The 19209-nt window shown below is 28.7% G+C and overlaps 1 protein-coding gene across 5 annotated transcripts in view; it reads right to left on the bottom strand.

Moving 5' to 3' along the window:
* Window positions 1–19209, bottom strand: part of yem (yemanuclein) — a 182062-nt gene that overhangs the window by 37063 nt on the left and 125790 nt on the right. For all 5 annotated transcript variants that reach the window (XR_012758216.1, XM_075378485.1, XM_075378486.1 and 2 more), the window contains one exon: window positions 13531–14941. Coding sequence is in view for 4 of the 5 variants with exons in the window: in XM_075378485.1 (XP_075234600.1) it covers window positions 13531–14941 (1411 nt within the window). In the remaining variant the exon portion in view is untranslated. The remainder of the gene's footprint in view (window positions 1–13530; window positions 14942–19209) is intronic.

Here is a 19209-nt window from a genome sequence, read left to right on the forward strand (position 1 = left end):
AAATTTCTTTCAATAACAATTTTCAGTAATATGTACAGCAAATGACAACTCGTATTTCAGTTTCATAATTACCACGCAAACTAGGCAAGTTCTAAGTTTTACCATGCAAACTCAAAGTTCTAAGTCTCAAGCTCTTCTAAAGAACAGGAGCTCATCCTGCTACAAACCTCATAGTTCTAATCATCATAATTTTAATACAAGCAACAATATTGAGAGATTAGGAATATTTGAATAAAATTAATTTTTCCCTGTAGCACCACATTAATTGCAAATAGTAAGTAGTTATTTAATCAAATAGAAATTTTATGAAGTGTTATTTACTTTCACTAATAAATAAAAGGAAATTCATCAAATAGAACTTTATCCATTTTACATTTTATCATTATCTCACACCTGCATATTTTCAAGTTGTAATTCCACTTTGCGGAACTGTCAGATTGTAACGAATACAGTCTAATAAAATTATCGAGGACCCAAACAATTTTTCTTTCATGATATTTACTTAATATAATTTTCAATCTTGTTTGTTTGTTTAATTCAACATTATGTAAAAAATTCATTAAAAAATCTATAATCTTGACGTTTCATTTATATCTTCAAGTTTTCTTATATAATTACACTTTTTTTTTTATCTGAAAATTGTTTCTTTTAAGAGAAAAAATAACAAACTAAATCTATCATACACCAAAATTGGTGTTCAATAATTTATCTTTTTTTTTTTTTAAACTAATATCAAAATCTTCAGTCTGCAAGAACAAAATGGAAAGAATTAATTATAAAATTTGTTAAGAAAATTTGTTAATCTCGATTCTGTTTGGCATATTTTGGATTCTGTTTTAAGAAAAACAATTTGGTATTTATATTAGCTTAAATGTCTCGGTAAGCGACAGAAATGTTTTTTTTGTCAATGCTAATTTGAAGCTAGAGTCATGTTATTAAAAAATTATATTTTGATTTCTAGGTTAAACGTTTAATTTCACCGGTTAGAAGTGAGTGGTAGACATCTACCTGAACATCCATAAATGGCATATGACAAAATAAAAATATATGGTAGGAAAATAATTAAAAGCAGCAACAACTTTTAGGAAAAGCAGGTGAACATTTGTGACTATGCGTCAAATTTTAAATTACTATGACATTCAAAGTACATGTTACATTATTACATAACTTTGCATACTTTTTTAACACTTCATCAGATGAATTTCATTGTCTAATTTTTAAAAATAAAATTAAGAAGGCTGATGGAAAGGTAATTTTTATGTTAAGGTTAATTGAATGAACTCTGGCAAAGTAGAAGTGTCTTTGCCTTCCATCAGGTTGTTCAGAGTTCAAAAACACATCAAACTTGGTATTTTTCATACACTTTTTCCATGTATCATAAAAAGCAAATAATGGGAGGATAACTATAATTGGGCATCAGTCTAAAGTTGCCAGAAAGAATGAAGTTACATAATAATCAAATTCCCTCTCTGTCAGGATATAATTTTGTAAATTATTTTTATTAACCTAATCATTAATTGAAGAAAACATTTACAAATAAGGGATTTTGTTAACAGTAATTATAAAAAACATGACATATTAAAAAAGAGCATGTGTTCAGGTAATATTATTCTCATAACACAGAATTTTCTAAAAGTAAAAAAACATTTTTTCATCCGTTTTCTTAAATTTCATCACTGAATCCACTGATAAAGGACCCACACAATAAACTTTGAGAAAAGATTCTGTAAGAACTCTTTCTATGTATTTTGAAAGTACATTACAATTAAAAAATATTATCATATTTATTCATACTGGTCTATTTGTATTTATTAAATATTTGTTGTATCCATTTACAGTTATAAATAATGTCATTATCTTATCTGCCTAATATGGTTGATAATATAATTAGAACTTTGAATACAAGAAATATCACAGGAAATTTATAGTTAAATTTATGGTCAAATCTGATAAGAAGGTTGGTTAGGATTTTTAATGACAGATAGGAAAACATCAAAATGAGGGAACACAGTTGTTGCCCGTTTCTAACAATGGAAGTATGTTACACAATATTGAAAAGATTTGTTTTGATTGCTGACTAATAATTTCTGATATTTCAAGATCTTTGATGGATAACATTAACTTGGCTACTGAGTTCTAATTTGTTGCATGACCATATACTACACATCATGACAATTGTTGCTCAATATGTTTTGGTGGAAAAAAAAACATCAGTTACCCCTCTACAGTTCAAACTTAGCATTAGGTGATTTCCATCTGCTTAAACAATTCAAGAATTTCTCAGTGAGCAAAAGTTTTGAAGTAATGATAATGTACAGGAGAATGTCCAGAAATGATTCAAATCACACACACTGTGTAATTTTATTTACAGTTTTCAAATTTGCAAATAAATGACTTAATTTACATGATTACTATTTATAGATCTAGATTAATGTATGTTGAATTTAATGGCAATATAAGATTGTTTTTCAAATTATCTATTTATTTTTTTTGCCAAAAGTTTTGGCAGAAAAATATTTTCTGTATATGGCATATACAGAAAATATGTATACCTTCTAGATATGGTACATATAAATATAAATAATAATTATGATAATAAATGCCATTATTTGGTATTTTATTGCCTAATATGATCTGAGTTTATGAATTTACTCTTTCAAATAATCTGCCAAAAAATCCATCAATCTAAGAAAAATGTTTTGCAATTAATCCTTTAAACCTCTTGATTTCATTAATATAAATTATATAAAAGTGTTTATTTCGTAACAAAACTAATTGCTTCAGTAAATGGATACTAAATATTAATTTCATGAGTGTTTATAAAATATTAAATCAATAAAAAATATAAGTATGCAAGGAAAAATATGGAAGAAAACATTGATTAACTCTTTTCAAAGAATTAAGGTTCATGCTGCATCTGATGCTGATAAGTTTACTACTAAAAAAACTTACCACTTTTTCAACAGTAAAAAAAAAAAAATATCTGAATCTTGATACTTGTAAGGTTATTCTGTGATAGATGCATTCTGTTTAAACTAACAAATAACTACTGTACTTAAGACTTCAAATTTTTTTGGTAGTATGGGAAAAAAAATAAAAGGTAGAAATAATAGTAAAGTAAGTAATTACTTTGGTTTACCTCAACCTAAAAAAGGTATGAATTATTCATATTTTCAAGAATAATCATTGCAGAAAATTAAACATATTATTTTATGTATTTTTTGTACATAAATGCTACATTAATGAGAATAGACAGAAACTTAAATTGTTCCTTTATGGCAGTTATTTAATACACGAAAGCTATTAATAAGCAATACTATAATTTACAACCTAATTAAATATATATGTATACATACACATCTTTTTTAAAGTAGATATTAATTTTTAAACTTGTAAATACTATGCCCTGAATTGTAACTGTACTCAAGAGATATTTATGAAGATTTATCCATAATGACAGAAACAAGAATTCAAATTGTATGCTTAAATCTGTTTACTTACACATATAGTTACCATTCTGGATTTAATTCTATATGATACCAATGGTTATGGATGATTTTCTTTCATTTTATGTATACTTGATATAAATCATGTATACAGAAAATATATGCATTTTAATCAAATTCAGAGAGAATTGATTTTTATTTGTCCTGTTTTTAATAGTATATAAGATAGTGTAACTAAAAAAAACCATAGAAAACTTAGAAACTAGCATGTAATTTGAACAACAGTATAATAGTAGTATATACTATGATTTAATGTCAAAAATTTTCAAGGTAGATCAATTCAATAACAAGAGAGATAAAATATAATAAATATTAATTTTCAATTATAATACTAATCTGTAACAGTTTTAACTATACTAATTTTGCTTCATTTTTTACTGATCTGATTCTTTGGTGCTTAAGAACGATTTTGTAAAGCGAGTTAGACTTATAAAAGTTAAGAGATTTCTGAACGTGTACTGTGACTTCAATATTCTTTTTTAATAATTACTACAGTGAGATTATGAGTTTGTTTACAGCTTTGAAATATGATTAAAAAAAGTTTTAATCCATAAATAAAATAAAATGACATTAAATATGAGACATGTTTTTACATACAGATGAACCAGTATTATTATCATCATATAAATAATTAACTTTTATATTTATATCCTTATATAAATATTTCTCAAATAAAAATTAATTTTATATTGTAAAAACTTACTGATTTATAACACTGTAACATTTTTTTACATTTTGAACAGTCTATAACAAAATCTATAGCACTACCTAGAAAGATGATTTTTGAATATCTATCTAAAGTGACAGATACACAGAATCACATAGAAACTACGCATTTATTTAGCAGCTATTTTTAGTTGAATACAATTATCTAATCACAACAGTCAACCTGATTCTTATACACTTAATAGTAAACAATTTTGAATTAAAGGATATTTTATAACTTCTTATTTGTATGATTCTGTTTTAAAATTTTCTGTTAACATTTTCATTGCCAGCTTTAAGATTGAAATTGATATTGGCAAACCATTTTTTTCTCTTAAACATGAAATCCTCCTCTCTGTGTCAATTATACATACTTATTAAAAAATGAAAAATTCAATATTGAATGGTTGATTCCAATGGTGGCACCAGAGGTATTGAAGTTTCATTAGTAGATATGAGGCAAATTCATAAAGTTAGGGCCGTCAGCTTATATTTAAATATTAGCAGGTTTGAACACAGTTTCATGCATGCAGGGCCATCTATCAGCTTTTTTTAAAGCCACTGCAGTTGTTGTTTTGAGTACGTAGTTGTTTGTCTGCTGGTGAATGCAGATCACAATGTCCACAACAATCGTTTCTCCCGCCACTTGTGAAGTGCGCACTGTGATTCCATTTTTTTGTGCAAAAAGATATTTAGCTGCTGAAATTCATCGGGAGTTGTGCCTAGTGTATGGACCTACAATAATGAGCGAAGAAAAAGTTAGACAATGGTGTTAAGACTTTACAAATGGCTGCACAAATGTGCATGATGAAGAGCGGAGTAGCAAGCCCAGTATTCAGACAGACAAAATTGTTGATCATGTAAACCAAAAACTGTCATGTGATTGGCGATTGACGATTAGTGCTCTGACTGATGAATTTCTGCATGTTGGACAGACCTCTATCTATACAATTGTCACAGAAAAGCTTAGATATCAAAAACTGTATACAAGGTGGGTAATGAAAATGCTCACCGACCAACACAAAGAGCAAAGAATGTGCAGTGGACGAGTGTTTTTGGACTGCTATCAACAAGATGGAGATGATTTGTTTTCCCACATTGTTATGGATGATGAGATGTGTATATTCTACACTAATACAGAATTGAAACAACAATCAATGCGGTGGTGCCATTCAAGTTCCCCAAAACCGAAAAAGTTTAAGTAATCTCCGTACTTGAATCGAAAAATGTTAGCTATCGTTTTTTTTTGGGACGAAAAGGGCGTCATTTTGATTGGTTTCATGGGATGTGGATCAACAATTACAGCTTATGTGTACTGCGAAACGTTCATCAAACTGAGACATGTGATCCAAAATCAACAATATGAGAAACTGTCATCTGACGTAATCCTCCTTCACGAAAACACGCGTCACCACATTGTTGTCTTAACCAGGAAAATTCATGAAGGTGGTTCCCAACTCTTTGACAATTCTCCATATAGTCCCGACCTTGCACCTAGTGACTACTTCCTCTTCATACATTTCAAAAAGTGCCTTTGTGGACAACGGTTTGAAAACAATGAACTCAAGAATGTCATTGTCAACTGGTTCAACATTACAAAAAGTGCTTAGAACTAAATGGTGATAATGTGGAAAAGTGAAGTAGATATGTAGTCAACTAAAACTGTAAGTAAAAACTTTTTATCACAAGTTAATTATTTTTAATAACCAAATGGTCCTTACTTTATAAATACGCCTCATATATTTAAATAAATACCTAATTAATTAATAAATAATAGTAATAATAATAAACAAACTACCTATATAAGCTATTATCTTTTACTGATACAGGGGGAAAAATACCAATTTCAATTTAATGTTCACACAATAGTTGTACTTAATGAATTTTCTTCTAGTAGAAATGGTTACTGTCGGTTTCACAAATTTTCAGTGTTAAATTATTTATCGGAGATATATTAACTGAATATAGTTATGACCAAGTCATGTGAAGTTTTTAATATATTTTTTCATGTATGAATTTAAAAAAATTGATCAGTTTTTACTAAACAGCAATAAGCGCTGTGAGAATGAAAATTAAAAAGTCACATCGTCAACCATTGACAAGTGTGAAGTATAAAAAAAAAGATAGTTAATTAGTCTTTGATTTTACATCAACAAAAGTCAATGTGTAATTAATTTTAATGTGTAAATTTAGTAAACTCTATAAACACTTTGTGATAGAGGGCAAGATTTTTCAAAAACTATGTGCGGATATGGGATTTGAACACACATATTTGTTGTCCTACAGCACTTGCTGATGACTTTTTTGTGGTAATGTATTGTCTCGTATATTTAAAGTGTGATAAAAAATTTATATTTCTTTTAAAGAGGAACACAAGTATACCAAACATTTTGAGAATGAAATTTTTTTCTTTTTTAGAAAAACTAACATATTTATGTAACATTTTTGCTGAATGCTCAGAGTCTCTTTCTACAAGTAATTAACATGCACCTTTTAAAGTCAATTGAGAAAATTTAAGATTTTATAAAAACAACTAAAGCTATGGAAAGAAAAATGTATGAAACCAAAGGTAAGGAATGTTTCCTCTCTTGCTGCAACAATTTCTGACCACCAATGAAGTACATCTATCTCAAGATATGAAATTCATTTTTGAAGAACACTTCAAAAAGTGTTCTATCACTTTTGTTGAAATGGCTTTGAGAAATAAACTCAAAATTATAATATTCATAAATTTGCATGGATCCAAGATCCATTTAATGCCACTGCTCCATCTGAATTTACTGCTGCAGAAGAAAAACCGATTGAATTGTCTTATAATACGTTGAAAACAAAATTTAGCATAATGGTAAGTAAATTTTGAATGTCAATAAAAAATGAATATCTACTTCTAAATGGTAAACCTCAGAGAAAATTTTAATTCCATTTCCGACTTGTTATTTGTACAAAGCTGGGATTTTTCAGCGTATGAAGCTGTGATAAAATCTAAGTATTGTTGGGATGCAAAGATAAGATATTGATAAATTAATAGTTTGTGTAATAATTTTTCATTCTCTTGACTGAACAAATATTTGTTCTGAATTTTAAAATGTTTTTAAATTTTTTTATCAATAAACAATTTTTACAAAATAAAAGTAAAAAGATATAATTTAATGTGTAAATGTAAAAAATAAGAATTATTAAAAAACATCACTGAAGATGGGCTTAGGCCCAAAAAGTTTTTAACATGAAAAAGTAAAGGCAAGAGGTTCTCTAATTCTGTACTCTGCAGAGGCTGAAAAAATGTTATATATTATATTTAACTTAGCAAAAACAATTCTTTTGTTATTATATTTGTCCATATTCCCTTCTGTATTAATATCTCAAAGACAAAAGTATAAAAACCATTTACCATCAACAGTACAGAATTTGATAATGCTTCTTACCTTATGCTTATTATTTTTTTCTAACAGCACTTTCAAGGTATATATTATATATTACATATTTAACATATAGAGGAAAAAGAAAGAAAAATAGGACTATAAAAAATTTAATCTAAATAAATAAATAAATTATATATATATGTTATATAATACATAATAATATAAGTAAATAATATATTTCATTATATTTTTGAATAATGCAAAGTAGGAGGCTTGTCCCCAAAGAAACTGAATTTAAAATGTACCAAAGTGTGATACCCTGGGGCTGGAAAGTTGCATTCATATTGAATAATGGGCATCTTTTGCTAATTTTCTCACACTATCATTGTTATTCTTTACATTTTATCCAATGCCCTGAATGATGTTACTTTATCAAAGAAAAAAGATGATAAATAAAGATTAACTGACTTGTAAATGAAAACAAATCTTTTTTTTTGAGAAATGTAATATAATATGGGCAAAAGGAAAAACAGAAAGTATAATAAAGATAACTGGATGGGGGTTGATAATGTACAAAATGGAATATTTTCAAGACAAACAGAAAATAAGTTAAGTATAACTTTGTATACAATCATTATAATTAAAAATGAGTAAAAAAAAATCATTTTTGTAACCAAATCAAATCTTTTTTCTTTAGCTTAATCTAGTGAGGTCAACCAGTCATTAACGAATTTCATTTTACTGTAACACAGTTGAATAAATTTAGGGAACTAGCAATTCACAAACACTATACAATGTAAATGAACTTGTAAATTATAAAGATCATTCCTTTACATGTAACTAGTTATTCTTTATTCTTTCTACTCTCTTGTTTAAATACTTTTTTAAAACTTTTTTCTTGTTTAAATACTTAAAATTGAGCCTGAAAGGTGTTAACAATATAAGAAAAAAAGGAAAACTGCTATGCTATAGATCAAACTTTGAGAATTTGGATATTACGAAAGATGATCAATTAATGAGATAAATTGATGTAGAGAAAAACTGTTCATTCAACAAATTTTCAATATCAATTTCGTCTCATTTGAATGTCCCTCATAAAAGAAATGATACGAATTAACAGAGACAATGTGTGAGATTTTAGTAAAAGATTTGATATAGAAAAAAGTGTATGCATGTTTGGTTTATTATTTATTAATAATGGAGAAAAAACAACAGTAACTGCACTGTCGGCTAAATTCATAAAATGATCAATGACAATAGACATTTAAATTGGATAACAATGGTGATAAAAATTGGTACTTTATATATGAACCAACAACAAAAAATAAAATTGAAACTTGGCTGAATCTGAAAAAACCTTAAATTAAAAAAGTTAGATGGAAAAAAAAATCACGAGTATAAACAATAATATTGCATTTTTTTGATACTAAAAGTGTAATTCATTACAGATACTGATTTGTACTGGCAAATCAGATTGTAAGCAGTAAATTTTATAAAGAAGTAATGATGTGATTGACTACTAGTTGAGTGCTAGATTCTTCTAGAGGGTGGGATTTAAGAAGTTTTTAGTAATTAAGACTGATGAGCTAACACTGAAGGTAATTCCAAAGGAAGTATTTTCTTGAGCATTTAAGTTACAAGCATTGTAAACAATGTACAAAACGAAACTGACAGGGACTATATAGAATGAAGGTAATAATAAATATTTTTGATTGTTTTTTAATGACCTTACCTGGGAACATTGTCATACAGTGTATATATATGAGGCGTATCCGGAAAGTATTGTTTTTTTATTAAAGAAACATACATAACTTTCAACAAAATAAATTTATTATTGCATAGAAGAGCATACCTTAAACTACTTTTCTATACAATTTCCACCATTATTAAGGTACTTTTCAGATCTAATTCCTTTCATTTCAGGTTTTTCATTCCTTTCACATTGACATTTTCATCAAACAGCTGACCAGCAAGGAATCACATGAGATGAAAAAACAAATGGTAGTCACTCAGCACAAAGTCAGGATTATAAGGTGGGTGCTTCAATTGCTCTTAGTCAAATTGTTCAATGAGACATGGTCTAATCGCTGGTTTATCAACCTCTGTCAATATTATCAGCACCCAAAGAGAGCAGAGCTTGGAATATACTAAGTTTTGTTATGATTTTGTACAGAACTATTCATGAAATTTAAGGTAACTCATTACATAAGTAAGGAATTGTAAATTGTTGATTTTCTTTAATATTTTCATCCACTCGCGTAACCAAATCGTTATTCACGAGAGAAGAGCACCCACTATTTTGTTCATCATGTACGTTACTGTATTCGTCATTGAACTGCTGCAGCACCCACTTTTTTAAACATTCTATCATTCATAGCTTTTTCACTTTAAACGCCATTAATTTGCCAATCAGCTGGTTTGACATTTCTCACATTTAAAAATCGGATAACTGTCCTAATTTCACAACTAGTAGCTTTTTCAATTAATTTGAACATTTTAAATGATGTTTAATCAACTGTAAATAAATTTTGCTCTAATTGTAATGGAATCTATCAAATCCCTAATGAATGAGAGAATGTTGTGTGCACGTTCAGGGCTATGATCACGGCATTGCAGCAGTAATAGGAGATACTTGCTTTCCAGATACGCACTATGCATGTGTATATAAAAAATACTGTTCAGCAACAGAATTACAGGAAGTGTTTCAACAATGAGGAAAATGACAAAAATAATGCAGTTAACAGTGCAGAGATCAAATTTAAAGGAAGTATGTCAAAATGACATTGAAGATATTAATTAAATTTTCATTTCTTTATGGAGCTTGCATAACTGTAATCTGAAAATAGTTAGTTTAAATCATTCAGTTGCTTAAGTAATACTTCATTTAAAAATAAATGTGAACTGTAAAACAACAATACTAACAAATAATCCATTAATCATAGAGAAAAACATTATCAGAAAAAAAGCACAATAGTAGTTAGTGCATCTTCTTGACATGCAATAAATTACATATTAAAATTTTCAAACAGTTTCACATTTTCTTCGATACATCCTGAGAAATCTTCAAGATTGTTGTACATCACTTTACTGCATTCTTTTAATTTCATATAGAGAACTAGTCACTCTTATATCACAATAAAAATTTAAAATAAGTAATTTAAGAACTTTATTGCAATAATCATGATTGAAATGGAAGAGATAAAAAATGGACATACTAAACAATTTTAATGTCGTAGATTCATATTATAAAGTGAATATTCACATAAAAATTTTTTCTCAGTAATACTACCAAAACATTATTTACATGAACTTTAAACCTATGACTGGTAATAAACTTCTAAAAATCTTTTGATAGCATTTAAAAAAAAAATTGCCAGAGACCCTCTTATTCAATCTATTTGGAGGGGGGGAGGGGGTTTAATTTTCTCATAAAAATAAACTTACTACTCACAAATGATTGATAGAAAATAATTAACATAAATCAATTCAGGATTGGATAAGTGTGCTACTCCATAGACAAAAGAATGTAACTGCTCAGTATTTGCCAAGAGGGATTCCACAAAAGCAGAAACAGTATTTTGCCAGGAAGGAAAACCACAGAAAGACACTGCGTTCTTCATCATATACTATTAGTATCGCTAATTATATAACTGACAACATAAAACCAAGCTAATTCTTTTTTTATAATACATCAAACTATTATAGATTATAATAATAAAGTTCAATGAACTTATCATATAATGACTGAAAATTTTACAAACTTTTCTGAATAATAAATAATTCGGCATAATCACAATACATAATCAATTCAATACAGCAACCAAATCAGCAAAAATGAAATCAAATTTCATCAGCCCTTTCAGTATAGCTATTATTATTTAGTGTGTGACTATTGATATCTTTCAATATGTACATTATACATAATAAATTTTCATTAAGTAGCAAAAGCTTAAGAAATAATTTAGATAGGCAAAACTTTAAGCTGGCAATATTCTGCAAGGATCTTATCAGAATATATTTATGCAACATTGTAAAGTAGAGCAGAGATCATACAAGTATATCTAAACTGTATTCATAAATGTTCTGTGTTACAATATCATCTGTTAAATTTATTACTCAGTTAAAAATTATATTGTTAAAGAATAAATCACGAGTTAAATACTTCTTGTTTGTTTAGAACTAGAGTACCTGGGATGATGTGAATATGTGTAAAAGAATGTTCTCTTTTACAAATATTCTCATTAAAATTTGAGGATGACTTAAGACATAGATTTATAGATATAAATATACGGGAAAAACAATAAAGCTTAAATAACATATCACATTCTAAAGCATTATTTCTCATGTAGTAAATTTGTGTTTATGATTGAATCATATTTCATAAATGACAGCTACATTATTCCCATATAAAATTTAGAAAAAAGAGTGAAATTTATGATGTTGCAATTAATTAATTTCAATCATTATACTGTAATATAGTACATTCTATTATTTTATAAACACCGATGAAGTCAACAATGCGCATACAAGTGCCAGATGGTTGCCTTATTTGGTTTTATTTATTATTAGTATGTAAAACAGAACATGATTTGCAACTGGTTAGAAGAAATTTCAATTGAGAAAGATATGAATTAATTACTATTAAATGATTCAGTAATAAAATCCCCTTTATCAACAAAGAATTATTTTGGAAGTATCTTTCACCACAAAAAAAATGATAATAAAAAGAAAAAAAAACCTATCTGTATGTTTTCATTATTTTTAAAAAAGCATTAACACTATCTATATATGTTTTACTCATAATTGACCCCTTTGTACAATTAATTTTTTTGTAAGTACTTTTAAAAAACATTTCTTAAAATCACAATGGTTAAAGAATGTGAAAACTGTGAATTAATAAAAAATAAACTCAAAACAACTCGTGATATAATCAAAACAGACATATCATATACAGGTTATGAAATTTACTTATTTCCTAAGCAAGACAGTATATGACTTAAATCAGAAGCAGACTGTTTATGGGTTTATACATGCGACTGATTGACCCCGTTCTAGTATAACAGCTGTATTAGCACTTATCTTGCTATTCCATAACCATTCTTCTGCCAACATGTTAGCGAAAGATTTAGTGCTGCTTAACTACTGGCATTCTTAATTCTTAACTTATAATCAGATTGCCTACCTAAAGATACATTAATCAGCTCAATATTTCCGGTGATGATAAATGCTGAAAGCACTGAATTTTATTTGATGGGGAGCTGGTTTGGAGATCCACAACATGAAAGAGAGGCATTACATGTGCTACTGATGAAGTAACAGTCACTACTTTTTTCATCCCTGACACATGTTAGCCATCCACCCTGACTTTATCAATTACCCTTTTTATTAGTCAAATGATCTGAACATTTGCCTCCTCTCTTTGGGTTGTAAAGTCTATAAAGAGAAACTGGGCCGTAAATGTTTTATTTTAAAAATTTAAATCTAAATCTCGTGCTCGTAATCTCAACTAGTACATTTGATACAATCAAAATAAATTTCTTGTTTTCCCAGTCATGGAAATATTAAAATTAGAAATAAAATGAAAATTCTTCCAACAAAAAGCGTTATTAACTTATAAAAAATATGCTAAAATATGATCATAATGAATTACAAAAAACAGTTAAACGTAAATGTATGCCCATAGCACTAGTAACATTAACAAATCAAACTGAACAAAGTGGTAAACATGAATAGGAAGAGAAGAGAAAGGAAGATAAAGAGACAGTGTATGTGTGAGAGATAGAGAGAGAGAGAGAGAGAGAGAGTGAGAGAGAGAGAGAGAGAGAGAGAGAGAGAAAGTGAGAATAAAGAAAACTAGCATAAAATAAAACAAGAGAAAAAATTATACATACAATAATGAATTTTATGAGCATAATAATATAAATAGATAACAATTAATATTTATATTTATAAGTACTGACATTATTTGAGCAGTTGTTGCTGTTTTGTAACTGAGGAGGAATATTCAAAGTTGGCGATTTTTGGTCTTTACTATTAATCATTGATAACATATCATGCGATGATGGATTAATAATAGAAGTTCTTGGTTCACTTGAAAAAACATTACTATTATTACTGTTATTCGTCCTTTCATTCACTGAAGAAATATTTTTTATAACACTTTTAGTATTATTATTATTATTACTACTGTTACCATTATTAGCACTAACTTTATTAATCACTCCACTGTTATTATTACTATTATCCATTCTAGAACCACAATTAGATGATGAAAGATCTAAAATACTATCGATGCTAATATCTTTTTTATTATTATCACTTTTTTCGTTACTGGTAGGCCTATTACAACCATTATTTGTATCAAGATCAGACTTTGTCTCTCTTTTAATTTTTGATAACATCGAAGAACATGCAGCAGCAGACGTTGATGTTAACTCTTTACTATTATTATTACCGAGTGACACTGAAGGTGAACCATTAACAGTTAAAACACTACTCTTATTTTTATTATTACTATTTTCCAAGTCAGGAGATGATGATAATGTAGGAAACTTTTTCATTTTATTACCGCAACTGCTGTTATTAATAACAGATTCAATAATAACCTTATCACTTTTACTTTTATAATTGTTTGCACTATTATTTGATGATGAATCGGTTTTTACAGCTTGTAAATCATGTCGATTATCTCGTTTTACATTAATATCTTTAGTAATACTTAATAATGACGAAGAGGTTGTATTATTACTATTATATTTACTTTCACTTTTATTAGCCATAACTGCACTATTACAAGTTTGTTCGACACGCATTTCATTCACTTTAAATGTATCGCTTTGATTTTTTATACGATTATATAAAGGAAATTGTTCTTTACTGCTGTTACTACTATGCAATTCGCTTTTACTTTTTGTAGATAAATTATTATTTTGTGAAATACATTGTTTCTTAGAAGGGCTTGGTATCACGGAAGGATTTGATTTTTGTAATTTCACAGCTGAATTTACAGATTGCGCGACAGATGTTGAACCTATTCTTGATAGGGCACCGATTGGTTGATCAGATGATCGCATTCCGTGAGTACTTATCGATGATTGTGATACCATCGACGTTTGATTAGATGATGAAGTTATCGTTACCGGATTCCTTTTAGATGGATTAGAACGATCTGATGATTTTGAATTGTAACCTGATGTCACTGTAGGAGTTAATGTAGTACTAGATGGTAGAGAAACATTTAGCAATGATTGTACAGGTGATCTCTGTTGGTGTGATTGTTGTTGATGTGATGACTGTTGTGAATGCGACTGTTGAGCTGATGGTTGCTGCTGCGTAGAATTTTGTGTAACAACTTTCTTTCTACTCTTTCGTCTGTAAAAGAAAAACAAGATCATAATCGGAATTGTTAATAATAATTCAAACGAAAACACTGTATGGATTTAAAAATACAAACCAGTTACACAAAACTGAAATCATGATTAAATGATAAAAGATCGTATATTAACAATTTTGAACAAATGTTAAAGAATCATTTAATATGTAATATCTATTAAGTTAGATCTGACTAATTTTTGATTTGGTAGGTTCATTACTTCATATTACTATAATGTTTGTTTTTATTCTGGTTCTTAAATGAAAACTAGCAATTCAAAATTAGACAAAGTGTATAAATAAAAACTAATGCTAACAATAAAATTTAACAGAAAGATTGATATATTCAATCCAGCTTCATAACAATCACTTAAGCAGATGCTAGGGATCAGATACATGTATGCAGAGCATACCCGGTTTAAAAAGCATAGTGACCATGCTTGAGGATTGTAAATTAAAAGTGATATACTTTTATCCTCAATGATTTCAAATAATTAAGGGCAACGAGACTTTTGGCAAAGGGGTTTCAAAAGGAAACATTTCCTATTTATGGTAAGAAGTGTCACAAAAGTCATACACAATTGGGTTGATAAATCCTCTCAGGGATGCTCAAAGCTTGTTGATGAAGACTGACCTGGTAATCCTGTTCAGAACCAACACTGGATCATATGAAAGAGATGGATGATCTGAGATCTTGTAGATGAGTAATAACAGAGAGTAAAGCAACTTCGGTACAATATTCTCACGATCTAGCCCTACAGCGTAGTAGTACATGGTTGTAATTTACAAAAAGTGTTCACACTGGGAACTCAGATAACTGACTGACGAACAATTCTAATGAATGACCATACATTTACTATTTATCTATTTGTCTCCCAAGACTGCAGAAAGATAAAAATTTATAATTTTAAAAAATATAACTTTTCTAGAAAGTACAATTTATTCAATAAAAAATAAAAGAAAAAAGTGTAATTAGAAATGTAATAAAATAAAAAGTAAAGTTTAGTAATCACAAAATATAATTTTGTGGGCTGGCTAGCAATGCTATTATAATAAATTCAAATTATAGATTTCATAGGGTAACTTAAATCAAAAGAAAATACATGCTAAAATACAATAATAATAATTCAATATCAAATTTTCTTATAAGAACTTGTAATAGTTTATATGGGATAAAATTTATCGATTTACTGTTTGTTTCAATAGTTGCCTATTGAAATCGATTGATTTTATATATTTTAAATGTGTTACAAATGACTGGTCTGAAATTATACATATTATAACTGATTTGAAAATTGTTTTTATTTTTAATTAAGTTTTGTATGTAAATCTAGATGTAGACAGTAAATCAGAAATTTCACAAATGGTTTTGCTTTTAAATAATCAAGGTTTACCAAAAGCCGCTTTTAATATATCTTTCTGTATAACAAAAAAACTTCTAACAAGAATGTTCAATGCTGCTCCCCAGATGACTATGCAGTACTGGATTAATAACTGAACATTTACAAAATATATTTGCTGTACAATATAAATGACTTTAGTTATTTTATTCATTTAATAGAATTTCACAAATATATATATATATATTTTTTTTTCTTCATGTTTTCTACATATGATAGTAATTTTAAATTTTTTCTAAAAAAAAAGAAAAAAATGTTTTGATGAGGAATATTATATATAATTCATGTACAACTGATGATGCAGGATCCTGTGAAAGTGCTATATTGAAATAAAGAAAACAAAAATAAGGTAAGTGTCATTTCATTTACTTTGTAACTCTGTTCTTGGGTTGTTCAAGTTGGTTTTTGATTATAAAAAACAACAATATATAAATTAATCTTGAACATAACCAATGTGTGATTTCCAATTAAGTTTACTGTCCATGATAATACATCGATATTTAACAGTTGAAACTCTTTGGACACTAGTCATTTTTTATATTAAAAATGTAGTGTCTCTTAATTTTAATTTGGTGTAAATTGGAAGGCTGACCTCTAATATAAAGGGAAAATGTGATTTATTTTGTTTTTAGATAATTTAACTTCAACAAATCAAAGATTTAGAAATCAACTCGTTGACTGCAAAACTTACCCTGGAGCAGACATTGATAGCGACCATAATTTGGTGATAATGAAATGTAGATTGGGGTTTAAAAACCTGAAGAAAAGTTGTCAGATGAATCGGTGGAATTTAGAGAAGCTTGAGGAAGAGGAGGTAAAGAAGATTTTTGAGGAGGACATCGCAAGAGGTCTGAGTAAAAAAGATATGGTAGAAAATGTAGAAGAAGAATGGGAGAATGTTAAAAAGGAAATTCTTAAATCAGCAGAAGCAAACTTAGGCGGAATAAAGAGAACTGGTAGAAAACCTTGGGTTTCAGACGATATATTGCAGCTGATGGATGAACGTAGAAAATATAAGAATGCTAATGATGAAGAAAGTAAAAGGAACTATCGGCAATTAAGAAATGCTATAAATAGGAAATGCAAACTGGCGAAAGAAGAGTGGATTAAAGAAAAGTGTTCAGAAGTGGAAAGAGAAATGAACATTGGTAAAATTGACGGAGCATACAGGAAAGTTAAGGAAAATTTTGGGGTACATAAATTAAAATCTAATAATGTGTTAAACAAAGATGGTACACCAATATATAATACGAAAGGTAAAGTCGATAGATGGGTGGAATATATTGAAGAGTTATACGGAGGAAATGAATTAGAAAATGGTGTTATAGAGGAAGAAGAGGAAGTTGAGGAGGATGAAATGGGAGAAACAATACTGAGATCTGAATTTAAGAGAGCATTAAAAGATTCAAATGGCAGAAAAGCTCCTGGAATAGACGGAATACCTGTAGAATTACTGCGCAGTGCAGGTGAGGAAGCGATTGATAGATTATACAAACTGGTGTGTAATATTTATGAAAAAGGGGAATTTCCGTCAGACTTCAAAAAAAGTGTTATAGTTATGATACCAAAGAAAGCAGGGGCAGATAAATGTGAAGAATACAGAACAATTAGTTTAACTAGTCATGCATCAAAAATCTTAACTAGAATTTTATACAGAAGAATTGAGAGGAGAGTGGAAGAAGTGTTAGGAGAAGACCAATTTGGTTTCAGGAAAAGTATAGGGACAAGGGAAGCAATTTTAGGCCTCAGATTAATAGTAGAAGGAAGATTAAAGAAAAACAAACCAACATACTTGGCGTTTATAGACCTAGAAAAGGCTTTCGATAACGTAGATTGGAATAAAATGTTCAGCATTTTAAAAAAATTAGGGTTCAAATACAGAGATAGAAGAACAATTGCTAACATGTACAGGAACCAAACAGCAACAATAACAATTGAAGAACATAAGAAAGAAGCCCTAATAAGAAAGGGAGTCCGACAAGGATGTTCCTTATCTCCGTTACTTTTTAATCTTTACATGGAACTAGCAGTTAATGATGTTAAAGAACAATTTAGATTCGGAGTAACAGTACAAGGTGAAAAGATAAAGATGCTACGATTTGCTGATGATATAGTAATTCTAGCCGAGAGTAAAAAGGATTTAGAAGAAACAATGAACGGCATAGATGAAGTCCTACGCAAGAACTATCGCATGAAAATAAACAAGAACAAAACAAAAGTAATGAAATGTAGTAGAAATAACAATGATGGACCACTGAATGTGAAAATAGGAGGAGAAAAGATTATGGAGGTAGAAGAATTTTGTTATTTGGGAAGTAAAATTACTAAAGATGGACGAAGCAGGAGCGATATAAAATGCCGAATAGCACAAGCTAAACGAGCCTTCAGTAAGAAATATAATTTGTTTACATCAAAAATTAATTTAAATCTCAGGAAAAGATTTTTGAAAGTGTATGTTTGGAGTGTCGCTTTATATGGAAGTGAAACTTGGACAATCGGAGTATCTGAGAAGAAAAGATTAGAAGCTTTTGAAATGTGGTGCTATAGGAGAATGTTAAAAATCAGATGGGTGGATAAAGTGACAAATGAAGAGGTATTGCGGCAAATAGATGAAGAAAGAAGCATTTGGAAGAATATAGTTAAAAGAAGAGACAGACTTATAGGCCACATACTAAGGCATCCTGGAATAGTCGCTTTAATATTGGAAGGACAGGTAGAAGGGAAAAATTGTGTAGGCAGGCCACGTTTGGAGTATGTAAAACAAATTGTTGGGGATGTAGGATGTAGAGGGTATACTGAAATGAAACGACTAGCACTAGATAGGGAATCTTGGAGAGCTGCATCAAACCAGTCAAATGACTGAAGACA

This window comes from Lycorma delicatula, chromosome 11 (assembly GCF_047948215.1).
Source record: "Lycorma delicatula isolate Av1 chromosome 11, ASM4794821v1, whole genome shotgun sequence".
Taxonomy (NCBI): domain Eukaryota; kingdom Metazoa; phylum Arthropoda; class Insecta; order Hemiptera; family Fulgoridae; genus Lycorma; species Lycorma delicatula.